Source organism: Microtus ochrogaster, chromosome 21 (genome assembly GCF_000317375.1).
Source record: "Microtus ochrogaster isolate Prairie Vole_2 chromosome 21, MicOch1.0, whole genome shotgun sequence".
Lineage (NCBI taxonomy): Eukaryota > Metazoa > Chordata > Mammalia > Rodentia > Cricetidae > Microtus > Microtus ochrogaster.
The window spans coordinates 39,607,087-39,619,616 of record NC_022022.1 but is presented as its reverse complement, the minus strand read 5'-3'; the positions used below and the strand labels follow the sequence as shown (position 1 = coordinate 39,619,616).

The following is a 12,530-nucleotide window of genomic DNA, read 5'->3' as shown; positions in this document are numbered from 1 at the left end:
TCCCTTCCCTCCCCTTCTCCTCCCTTTCTCCTCCCCCTTCTCCTCCCTTCCCCCTCCCTTCCCCTTTCACAGAAGAAACCCACGAACGCCTTGAATGCTTCTGCAGTGACATCTAGGTCCCAGACTCACATGGTCCTTTGTCTCATTTGGAAGCTCATCCAAACTCAATGTAATGTCTAATGTTCAAGGCAATAGTCTTCACAGCAAACTTATCAAATATTCCTACAGTGTTTTTTCCCTATAGTTGCTTAGATGTATATTGATTGGTGAACTCAAATGAACTAACCCCTGGCATAATTTTCTAATGTATTCCAAATAGGATTTCAGGCAATGGAGCAGATCAATGACACTCCCAGGGTGCTCACATTTGACTGGTTTAGAACTACTGACGCCCTCACTCTTGGACCTAATATGTGGATGTAGATATATGACTTTCCATAGTTTAAAGCTGAATTACATAATCAAAGAAGTTCATTTGAGAAGGATAACTCTGTTGGTAGTTGATGGCTGTTAGCTGGAGGGAGTCAGTGTGGGGCCCTTGGTTAGACTGACCACCATACTACTATGGATGGCCGCACACCCGTGTGCATGTGGGCTGCACTAATTGGACCCATTGGGTTATTTTAAAAAGAGGACATTAGCAGTGCTGGGATTAAAGACGGTAGTGATGCATGCCTTTAATCCCAGCCAGCACTCAAGAGGCAGAGGCAGGCAGATCTATAAGCTTGAGGCCAACCTGGTCTACAAGAGCTAATTCCAGGGCAGGCTCCAAAGCTACAGAGAAGCCTTGTCTTGAAAAACAAAAACAAACAAACAAAAAGATGATATGAAGTTAGAATCTGGAAGGAATTGGGAGGAGTAAGGTATCAAAATAATCAAAACATACTATGTATATGTGTAAAATTCTCAAAGAATAAATAAAAGTATTAATATTTTTCGAAAAGATAAAACAGTAAATTGTGTGTGTTGGCACAAACCTGCCATGCCAACACTTGGGAGATAGAGGCAGAAGGACCAGGAGGTCAAGGTCGTCCTTGGCTACACGTGTTAGTTCAAGGCCAACCTGAATACAAACAAAAATATAAATGAATAAAAAGTAGCAATCATAAAAATAGAAGCCATTGGCCTGTTATTTGCACTTAATACTGTCAGGAAGAAGTTGTCTATCGGTACCTTGTCATGGTAAGGGCCCAACACGATCCATCCACAAAAGCAATAGCCTAGGTAGATCATAGCGGCACAGCAACAGAACCTGATGACGTTGGGCAGCGCTGCCTGGAGGGTCAGAATAAGGAGCTGTGGAAGTAAGAGAGGCATTAGAATCTCTCTGCCCTTTAGCCAAGGCAGTAGAATAATTCTGATGGGTTCTGTAGGACTGCTTACGTTATACTTGGCAAAGAAACCCAGGTATCGAATGACACCAAGCCACACGAGCATGGTCGAAGTCCCAAGAAAGATGCTACAGACATCATAGCTTGTGAGACTCTAGACAGATGGAAAAGATTGGTTAAATAGCAATGTGTCCATTGGGTCAGACTTATCAAGTAGCTATGCAACAGGAGCTGCTTTAGGTATGAAAGATAAAGCAATTGACAAACAGTTTTTTACCCTCGTGAAGTTTACACTCTAGTGCAAAGTGTGGAGCATAAACCAGCGTCAGATGAATACAGCCTTCGGGACATACACTAACAATAAATGCTGAGGAAGAAGGCCAGCCAGAGAGGGAGAGAAGGAACGCGTATGAGTTGGCAATTTGAAAGAGGATGAGCAGGACAAATCTCAGTGAGTAAGTGACATGGAAGATCTGAAAGAAATGAGGAAGAAAGGGCTGGAGAGATGGCTCAGTGGTTAAGAGCACTGCCTGCTCTTCCAAAGGTCCTGAGTTCAATTCCCAGCAACCACATGGTGTCTCACAACCATCTGTAAAGAGGTCTGGCACCCTCTTCTGGCCTTCAGGCATATACACAGACAGAATATTGTATACATAATAAATAAATAAATATAAAAAAAAGAAATGAGGAAGAAAATCAAGCAGAAACCTAGAAGAGCCTTTGGCACACAGAGCAGCAAATACAAGGGACCCAGCAAGAAGCAAGCAACAGATGGAGGTAAGGCGTGGGTAGTATAAGGCCTCATGGGTTTTGTCAGAAAAGGTCAGGGAGATTTGAGAGTCTTGAACAGGAGCGACAGGACCAAGTGCTGGCTGTGACAGACAGCAGACTGCTGGAGGCATGAGAGAGTTCTGGGTCTAAGAGCCGGTGGGTCATTTTCAAAGGTAGAACACATATGATCTCTGTGGGAGACAGTACGGGAAAGAGGGGATTCATAAAGAGAGGAACTTCGGGGAATGTACTACTGTTTGGGGCATGAACTCACAGAGAGTTGCCTTTAATGGACACCAGAAAGTCAATGGGATAAGTGGATTTGAACTGAGGAGGAAGACTGAGGGGGTTCTGAGGTGGGTCTGTTAAACCTGAGAAGATATGTGGATAGTCAGAAGATATGTGGTCAACACGTGGACATTCAGGATGCAACACAGAGACAACCAGGGAGGAGATGCAGATTTAGCAAACACTGGCAGATAAATAGCAAAATATCTGTCTGGGTCAGGACAATAACACCAAGGCAGTGGCAGAAAGGAGCTCTCCATGTAGAATGTCTCGAAACATTCTCACGGGGCTGGAGAGATGGCTCAGCGGTTAAGAGCATTGCCTGCTCTTCCAAAGGTCCTGAGTTCAATTCCCAGCAACCACATGGTGGCTCATAACCATCTGTAATGGTGCCCTCTTCTGGCCTTCAGGCATACACACAGAAAGAATATTGCATGCATAAATAAATAAATAAAATTTAAAAAAAAAAAACATTCTCACATGGGGGTTGGCGAGTGAGAGAGACAGAACCAGCCAGGGAAGCTCTGAAAGGCAGCCAGGGATCTGGAGGAAGCCTGGGTAAGTGTCAATTCAGCTAAACGGCACCTCAGCACAAACCAGATCAGCTGTGAGAAGCTACTGAGGAGAACCACGGGACATCTGCAGAAAGGAGTTTCCACAGGGAAGTGAGGCGGCCCGGTAGGGAGATGTTCTAGAAGAACAGGGGCTGGGGGAATCAGAATCATCGTGAGGGTTAATAGCTATTTTTGAGATCTTTCATTCTATAAAGTGGAGCAGAGATCTGGGTAAAGAGGAGGGTGGAGGGACTGGGATTTTAATTTTACACAAGAAGCAAGAACAGTATGGGAAAGTTCCAGGAGAGAAACAATTGCTGGAGAAGAGAGGAGAACACGGAGCTGAAGTTATGTCCTCCACTAAGAACCTGGGGCTAGCCCCTGAGAAGCAAGTGAAGGGGCTAGCCTTGGATAGCAGCCTGAGAATATACAGACACTGGAGACAGTGAGGGGGCTGTGGAAGGGGTGCCTCTTTCTGTTCTGAAACAGGAAGTGACGTGGGGCAGGGAGGATGTGTAGAGGTTTCAGAATAGAAGAAGATAGTCCAGAAAATGAAGAAAATCGACACTCTTAGCTCACGGAAGGAAATGATAGTTGAAGTTGGTGAAAATAAAGAATTGTGTCTTGTATGATATGTGCCTGTAATCTCAGAATTGGGGAGGTGGAGGCATGGAGATCAGAGTTCAAGCCCAGTCTCAGCTAAGTGATGAGTTTGAAGATAACCGGAGCTGTATGAGATCCTATCTCAAAAGTAAATAATAAAGAAATAAAGAGTTACAACAAACCCACCATCTTTTTGTCGTTGTTCCCTAAAGTGAAACTGCTCAAACGACAGCCTTATATGGCCACAGTTGGCCTATGGTGAGCAACATCATTCTCTAACTTAGGTCTACTTATTCCCCAGCTCCTTTGCAGGTGGGTTTGTCTACTCTAGAGGGTGTGAACAGGAGTAAAATCTGCTATTCCTGTGCTTAGGCCACGTGACATGTGACACTGGAGAGCTGCCACCAGCTGGTGTTTTCACTTCCCACGGACTGTAGCCAGTTCACGAGGCAACCCTGTGTCACTCGTGAAGTCAGGATGAGCTCTTAACTTCTGAGGACGAAGTAATGAGGAGAGTTCAGGTCCCTGAAGACTGCACGGAGCCGAGGGATTGGCCACGGTAGAGCCCCACCCTGACCGTTTCAGAAAAGAGGGCAAGCTGCCCTTTGACCCAGCCCGTGGGTTGAGTCTCTATCTAGGTTTACAACCAGCTGCCTAGGTGATGTGCGGTTAGTTGCAGCAAGTCTAGGGAACTATAAAGTTGAGTGAGATTCATTTGAACATTTTTAATTTTTGTTGTTGCTGTTGTTTGGGGAGAAAGATTAATCTTAGACCAGATTAACCTTATTTCAAGAGAATAATAACAATGGAAAAAGTAAGAACGCAAGCATCTTTGTGAGAGGAAATCATGTAAACACACACAAGGTCATGTGTTGACCTCACTTGCCCCAGGCCCCATACCTGGCTTCAACATTTTCTTTTAACTCTTAGCATAATTTCTTCAGTGTAGACATGGCGTTTGGTGTCTGTGGCCTGGAGGGTCTGAACTCTCCTGGTATAGCACAGAGTATTTTCTGGCCACTTTGATTCTGACCTCTTAGTTTATGGATTATGATTTTTAAAACTCTGATTAGGAGACTTCTAGACATGGGGTTGGAGAGGTGACTCAGTGGTTAAGAGCACTGGCAGTTCTTCCAGAAGAGCCAGGTTCAAATCCCAGTACCAACAAGACAACTCAAAAATATTTGCACCTCCTGCTCCCGGGGATCTGACACTCTCAGACAGACATGCAGGCAAAACACCAATGCATGTGAAATAAAAATAAAAATTTTAAATAATGTTTAGAAAACTGCTATTTCAGTTTTGATTTAACTGAATATAAAGCTCAGAGGAAAGCATTGGCTTTAAATCTCTTCATAGCTTGGAAAAGTACATTTACCATTGGGGTTGCACAATTGGGAAGAACAGTTTTTACCTTGGCTTGGATTTCCATTTTCAGAATGGATCCAACGATGGTCAGTATGTCACTAACAATAATCATAATGTACCAACCGTTGATGAACTCCATTTGATCAGAGGCAGAAACTTCCTTCTTATAGTGGAGAAGGAAGAAGCTGACAAATTCCTTTAGGGAAGATGAGAAAGAGTATGAGCGTCCCTGTGGCCGAATGTGTCAGCGGCATCTCAGGGAGCAGTTTCCTACCTGCTGAAGCTGAAGACCCCTAATCACAGACCTTGCGCAGAGGACCAGCGAGGACAAGCAGGTCAGAATGACAAAGGCATCAAAGATCATCATATAGTGGGTGTTCTTCTGAACTGGAAGACAGAGGCCATGAGGGTTCAGGGATGAGGCGTTAATATGATGCTGTTGGCTTCTTTTTTACAATGATTTAGATAATTCAAGCATTTCAGAATGACAACCAAAAAAAGGAACTTGTGAGCAATCTTCCTGTTAGCATTTTTAAAACGCTGAGGGTCCTTCCTTTAAAAAAGGTAACATTCCAAATCAAAGGTCTTTAATTATCAGCTTGTGGTCCTTATGCTCCTGGCTGGGTGTGGTGGTGACATCTCTAATCCCAGCACTTGAAAGCAAGAAGCAGAACGATCACCAGCCTGGTATAAAATAATCATTAAGCACCCCTATATACCTGGTACTTCTCTAGCTACTAGAAGACAAGACAGCTGAGGCCCCTGACCTATCGGGAACATCTATGATGGCAAGACAAGCACAGGAACAAGCAGGTGCATGGACAAACGTACAGATGGCGTGAGACAAGGAAGTTAAGTCTCAACTACAGATTCTGCCCAGCCACTCTCTCCTGACTCCGTTCTGAGCACTTTGTGTGCCCAGATCCTCACCACAGCCCCAGAGAGGCTGTGGGGACTTCCCCCACGTTGCAGTGAGAAGCTGAAACACAAAGGGTCACATAATTTGCCTAGGTGACACAGCAAGTGGCCCAGTTGGCATTCAGCCCTTCACGGCCTGCTCCCAGCACCTCCCAATCTGCATCAGGGTCCTTTTGTTTTGTTTTAGCATCACTTGGAGACCTCCTCAGCTCTTGCTATAAAACTACTGACCCTAGCTCTAGAGAAATTCCCAGGAATCCATAAGGATGACCTCAGCTAAGACTCTAAACAATAGAGGAGGGGGAGCCCCAACTGGCCTTGCCCTGCAAGCAGATTGATGAATATCTTAAATGTTACCATAGAACCTTCATCTAGCAACTGGTGGAAACAGTTCTGAGCCTTGGTTTCTTCATCTGTGATTGTAAGGATTCTGCTGCTCATTGAGATATCTAAAAATACTAGCATGAGGACACAGGCATGTGTGGCTGTTAGTGCAGAACTGAACATGTAGCTACATTAAGGAGCAGGCAGGCGAGGACTTTGTGGAGATGGTAAAGAGCCATTCGGTGCTGTGTACTGTCTGAAACACAGGACATCCACAACAAACCCATCTGCTTACAGAATATCGAGAGACTCGGGACTAGCTCAGTCTTTTACTTACTGGTCCTTATGTCCTGCAGGCAATAATTTAATGCTTAATTATTTAACTGCCATCCTGCAAATGAGCCGAGCTCATTACTTACTTGATCCGGATACGTGCCAGTCTTTGCATTCTCTGATAGAAATGTCATTATCTAGACTTATTTTGATTCTTCCACTGTGAGCCTTGTTGTCAAATGTTATCTATAAAGACAAGAAAAAGGGTCCAGCATGCATGACTAAGTTTTGGAATCAAGATGGCTCTCTGAATTCATCAGGATCAGTTCATTGAAGGATACAGGAAATGCTGATCCTCATCTCTGACCAGATGGTAACTGTTAATCCCTGAAGAGTACCCCTTGATTTCTCTGTGAGTTGATAATATTATATTAGATTTGCTATAGAGAAATTTTAATGTCTAATACCCCATTTTTTTAGAATGCATTCCAGCCCTGGACACCTTAGCAAACAAGAGTGCCTTCCCCTTCTTCCTATTCTAGAAACTTGGCTTGGCAGGAGTTTGTACAAGTTAGCTCTGCCCCACCTTCTGGCAGAATCTTAGCAATGGATGGCTTTTTGATGTTTGGGGAAATCATGTCTGTCATTTCTGTCTTTAGACACCCCAGATGGAGAGTTTTTTGTTTTCATTCTGGGTCTAGATTTCTCCATCACTATGGTATCACATGTATTATAAAGGGCTCAGTGACAGAGTTGCTAGCCTGCCTTGCTTCTGAGACAACCAGGTGAAAACTCTGAGTAGAGACAGCACAAAGCTACAGCACAATGCCTTCTGTCTTCCTCCCGTGTCTCCTTCTCATCCCCGTCGATAAAGGGGTGTGCAATCAAGGAAGACTCCTAATGCTAACTGTGGGCCTTTACACACATGTACACACACACACACACACACACACACACACACACACACACACACACACACATATATATCCACCCACACATGCATGTGCACACACACATTGTGAAGACACATATACAGGTGTCCATACACTACATACATACACACACACACATCATGGGCCACACATATGTGAACATATTTACACACCACACACACAAACACACCCAACAAGGACTTCAGAGGTTCATAAAGAACCTCAGAAAACATCGCGTGAGACTTCTGAATGCAGATGAACATTTTTTTTTCTGTTATAAATCCAACTTAGCACATGCAGGCAAAGGTTAAATACGATTTCAATGAATCTTAGGCATCGATATCAGGCCCCACAGTGAAGACAGTAAGAGACAAGGTAAGTCCCTGTCTTACAGAACACACACCGAGGTGCAGAAGACAAACAGCAAGTTAGCAATATGCAGACTAGAGCCAGCTGGAGCGATGTCCCAGGATGTTCAGGTACAGCATCCTATATCTAGTACCAGTATACGGACATGAACTATACACCTAGATAAAACGGATCTTCTCTAGACAGGAGCCGATTTCAACACAGCCCACACTTACAGTCAGAGTAAAGTCATAGCAGTCAGGAAGCTCCTGGTGGCGAACTGTCTGCAGATTAATGGCTTTCAGCTTAAACTGAAGCTCCACCGTCAGGAGCCTGGAAAGCAGAAGATACTAGACATGAGGGACAGACATGGGCCGAGTTGTGTGCCCCTCCAGACAGAGGACATGAGATGAGGGGACACACACAGGCCCATCCAAATGCTCCTCCAGCGGACAGCCGAGAACACGGGCTGAGCTATGCGCCCTTTGGCTTTCCTCACCTGTGGAAGTCCAGGGTCAGGTTGAGCCTATTTTCTCCAGGTGTTCCGATGTCAAAGCGTTCGTCTGGCTCTATCAGAAAGCATTCTGCAACAGAAAGGAACAAAACCATAAATAAAACTGCATTTTCAAACGATGATGGCTAAGATCAACTATTCATGCTGTTGCTGTTTACATCAACCCTGTGGGGGCTCAGTATCAATGCCACTTGTCCGGACATTCCTGTTTTTAAGACATTTATGGAGTGATCGAATATTTAGACAGACCCAAACTCTGCCTCAGGATGTCACCATTCTCCCTGTCTCTATTTCCTCTATGCGTTATCTGTTTGTTTTCCTTTTGAATTCACGAGTTATATAACAAGTGTTCACAACAGAAGCTGGCACGTAAGAGTTGTATAATTCTTCCTAAGCCATGAGAGCACTGACTGTCATTGTTTTCAGAGATGCAGTCATCACGGGGCTTAGGTGTAAATCAGGAAATTAAAAAAAAAAAATAGTTGAAGGTTATAGGAGATCATCACCTGTTTCAATCTCTGGGTCAATGTCAAAGGTATCATTCCCGGGGCAGATGGTCCCTCGCTTGTAGAAATGCTGACAGATTGCCATGGCCGACTGCTTCGTCCCCTTGTTCTCGTAAGCGTGGTTGCCAACAGAGATGTTGCGAAGCTGCAAGTACTTCATCCAGAAGAGAGAGATAGGAATTGAACAACACCCAGGGCAAAGGGGGGGCAGTCAGGGAAGAGGAGAGCCACTATAACCCTTCCTGGCCATGTCTTGAGAGGGGGGGTTCCCATCTCCCTTCGGGGTGCAGACATTCAGGAAACACACACTGGATGCTGCATCTGAGTGAGTGGCTCTAAGGAGTAGCAGTGAAGACCAGAAGGGACAGCCACGTCCAAGGAAAGCCTGACAGAGGCCTTGAACACTCAAATACTTTGTACCATCTACCCAGGAATTCTCCAGGTCAAAACTGCCTTCTGACCACAGGCTCTCCCTACACTCCCAGCCCAGAATCTTCTTCCTCACTTAGATGCAGCATCCCAGGTCATTCTATGACTGGTAAAGTAAAAATGAAGTTAAAGATTCTTAGCCAAATTTAAAATGTTTTTAAAACTTTGGATTTTTTCATGACAATGAGACACATCTGCTCCTGACAGCACCAAACTACTTCAAGAGGATGATGGGCATCGAAGAGACTCCTTATGGAGTTGTTAGCCATTTGTGTAAGAAACTGCTCTTTCCTGGATTGCTTGATGGTATGCTGTATGAACTGGACATGCAGGACCCACAGAAAAATGACTGCTGAACTTATGTAAAGGTGAGACAGTCCTTCAGGGTTCCTGCTTCATGAAAGAAACAATCAGACAATCTTCAGGACACAGAAGAAAGCAACTGATGAACTTTTCTAGTTGTTGGAGCCCTTGTGGGTCCAACACAGATTCCCTAACTGGACTGGAACGGAGTCGCGAGGAATAATCAGACACAACTTACACGGTCATCATGGAAGGGCAAGATCTCGCTCCAAAGATCTCTCGTTTATTCTCCAAACAGCTTATATACCCTCACATCAATAGAGCGGGAACACATTAGGCTGTCTCCTAGGCAACCAGGTGCTTGGACTCAGGTCACGTCCACATCTAGCAGTCAGGTAGGCCATGAATTAGCATCTCTATAAGACATCCTCCAAATTACAAAGGGAGGAAGCACCAAAGTTCCTGACCGGTTGCAGTCAACACCTCTCCTCAGGAGATCTACATCCTTGCTATTGTTAGGCAGAGACAGCTTGTCTGCAGAGCTATGTGATCAGCTCAGACTGGGCCTATGGCTCTTGTGCCATATTGAAATATGGGCCTACATGCTAGCACAGGCAGAACAGATCTTTAAATTGCCTGCGTCATGGGAAAGTCTGCCAGATACTATGGGCCTGTAGGCTGAAGATGGGTGCTCCAATGTTATGGAAGAAATTTGGGTGACTGTCCAGGCAGCAAGATGTTTCTGCCAATTCTAGAGTTTTGGTAGGTGCTTACAATGCACTCACTTCCTGTTAACTTAGGTAATATTATATCCTTCTGGGGTCTTTGATGGAGTTGAAGAATAGATACTTATAATTATAGTTTTCCTTAGTTATGGTAAAAGATAAGGTAGATATAAATATTGTAACTGTATTTTTTGCTTTGATACCTGTTTTGCTATATGTAATTTTACTATGTTAAAGTTAAAACCTCCCTTTTTATTTATGTGGGAAAGGGGAGGTGATGTAGGATTCCCCTCTGTATGCTGTGAATACCATTGGTTAATAAAGAATCTTCTGTGGGCCTATTGCAGTGCGGAATAGGGCAAGTCAGGAACTCTAAGCAGAGGGAGGAGGAGAGAGTAGGCGGAGTCAAAGAGATGCCATGGAGTCACTAGAGGAGAAAGACATCTTTGAACCAGTACCAGCATTCCACAAGCTTTGTGGTAAAGTATAAAGTGATAGAAATGGCTTAATTTAAGATGTAAGAGCTAGTTAGAAATATGCTTAAGCTGTTGGCTAAAGAGTATTGTGATTAATACAGTTTCTATGTAATTATTTCCAGTATGGGAGGCTGGGAAATGAACAAGCAGACTTCAACAACAACATTGTTCCACTACTGACCTCTAGGAGCTTCTTAGGTTGTTCCTGCATCCCCTACATTGTATATGTATATATTGAAGCTTTGGGCTGTTTGTTTCTAAAGCACTCCCTTGCCATCTGGTACCTCGAGACACTCCAGGATCACAACTTGTATTTCCTGCCCCAATCCTAGCATCAGCAATTTCCTTGGGTGTCCTGGTTTCATTTCTTAGAATATAGTATCAGAAACTAAGATATTGTACTACACGTGTTTGTTCTACTTCTTCTAGATAGACCCTCATCTGAAATCAAATAACATGTACTACCTCAAACATGTACATATAGCTATAAATATTTCTATATGTAATCAACAGTACTTATGAAAATTCAAAAAAAAAAAGATTCTTAGCCAAGCACCACACATCAGAAGTAAGACCATGCCCATTGCTCATTTGTAGTCCTTCCCTGTCCCTGGAACATGTACAATAAAGATTTTGAACCTATTACCCAACATTTTTTTGGTCTTCATGGAGTAAGTTCATCAAGTGCTATGCCATTAGGCACTGATGGGGGGGGGTTGGATATGTATGGAAACGAACAGAACATGTGTCTCTCTGCTGCAGGAGTAGGTCTATACAGCAAGGGCTGTGGTTTCTGTGGATTCATTAGGAAGTAATGCAGAGGTACTGGGACCACTGATTGGGGAATAAGAGAAAGCGGCCGGATACAGGACTTAACATGGTGTATTTGGACTGTTACACCAAACAGTTCCAACATAACAGGGCCAGTGGGACTATGTGGGCATTTTGGCCCTCTGTGTCCCTTCCAACAAGAGCTGAGTGTGTAGACATCTTGATCTTGGCCTTTCACGCCTCCAGAATGGTGAGAGGGAAATGGCTTTCGCTCACTATCCTGACAGATGTTTTCCTCCAGCAGCAGAAAGAACGTGACAGTGAAGGTAAAGGATCTTCACGGAAAGAACATGGACACCTAACAAGCTGTGTGGCTTCAGTGCCGGGCACAGTGTTTTGAAGACTGAGCTTAGTCCTAGTGATGAGGGTAAAGATGGTTTATATAGAATTTACCTGGCCTTAGTCAGGCATACAGACTGCTTTTCAGGGGTGGAGGCAGGAGAATCAAGACATCAATGCCAGCCCCTGCTACAAGGAGTTTGTAGTCACCTTGGGTTGCATAAGGCCCTGCCTCGAAACAACAAAATGTAATGGACTGTTTACTTCTTATCTCTACATAACACCTAAGAAACATAGAAACTTGATACAGTGCTCACAGATACTTAATACGTTTAAAAGTTAAATCCAGCGTTGAGAGATGGCTCAGTGTGTAAATCACTTCCCACCAAATCATGAGGACCTGAGTTCAAATCCCCAAAACCCATGGGACACCAGGTCCAGTAGCTTGCATCTGTGATCCCAATTTTCCTATGGTGAGGTGAGAGACACAGACAAGAAAATTCCCCCAAGAAGCTTGTAAGCAGCTAGCTTAGTATATGCAACGGTGAACAGAGGACTCTGATTTCAAACAAGTTGGAAGCTGAGGACTGACAACCAAGGCTGTCCTCTGACCTTCACGCAAATGCCATGCCACATCCTGCATGCACATGTGTGCGCGTGCGTGTGCACGCACACACATGCACCTGTGCACACACACACATGCACCTGTGCACGCACACACATGCACCTGTGCACACACACACATGCACCTGTGCAC

General features: G+C 44.3%; 1 protein-coding gene across 2 annotated transcripts in view; it reads right to left on the bottom strand.

Moving 5' to 3' along the window:
- Positions 1 to 12,530, bottom strand: part of Mcoln3 (mucolipin 3) — a 21,719-nt gene that overhangs the window by 1,812 nt on the left and 7,377 nt on the right. For both annotated transcript variants that reach the window (XM_005357402.2, XM_005357403.1), the window contains 8 exons: positions 8,731 to 8,884; positions 8,210 to 8,294; positions 7,947 to 8,043; positions 6,577 to 6,676; positions 5,190 to 5,302; positions 4,962 to 5,111; positions 1,384 to 1,485; positions 1,174 to 1,296 (listed from right to left, as the gene is read on the bottom strand). In XM_005357402.2, the coding sequence (XP_005357459.1) occupies positions 1,174 to 1,296; positions 1,384 to 1,485; positions 4,962 to 5,111; positions 5,190 to 5,302; positions 6,577 to 6,676; positions 7,947 to 8,043; positions 8,210 to 8,294; positions 8,731 to 8,884 (924 nt within the window). The remainder of the gene's footprint in view (positions 1 to 1,173; positions 1,297 to 1,383; positions 1,486 to 4,961; positions 5,112 to 5,189; positions 5,303 to 6,576; positions 6,677 to 7,946; positions 8,044 to 8,209; positions 8,295 to 8,730; positions 8,885 to 12,530) is intronic.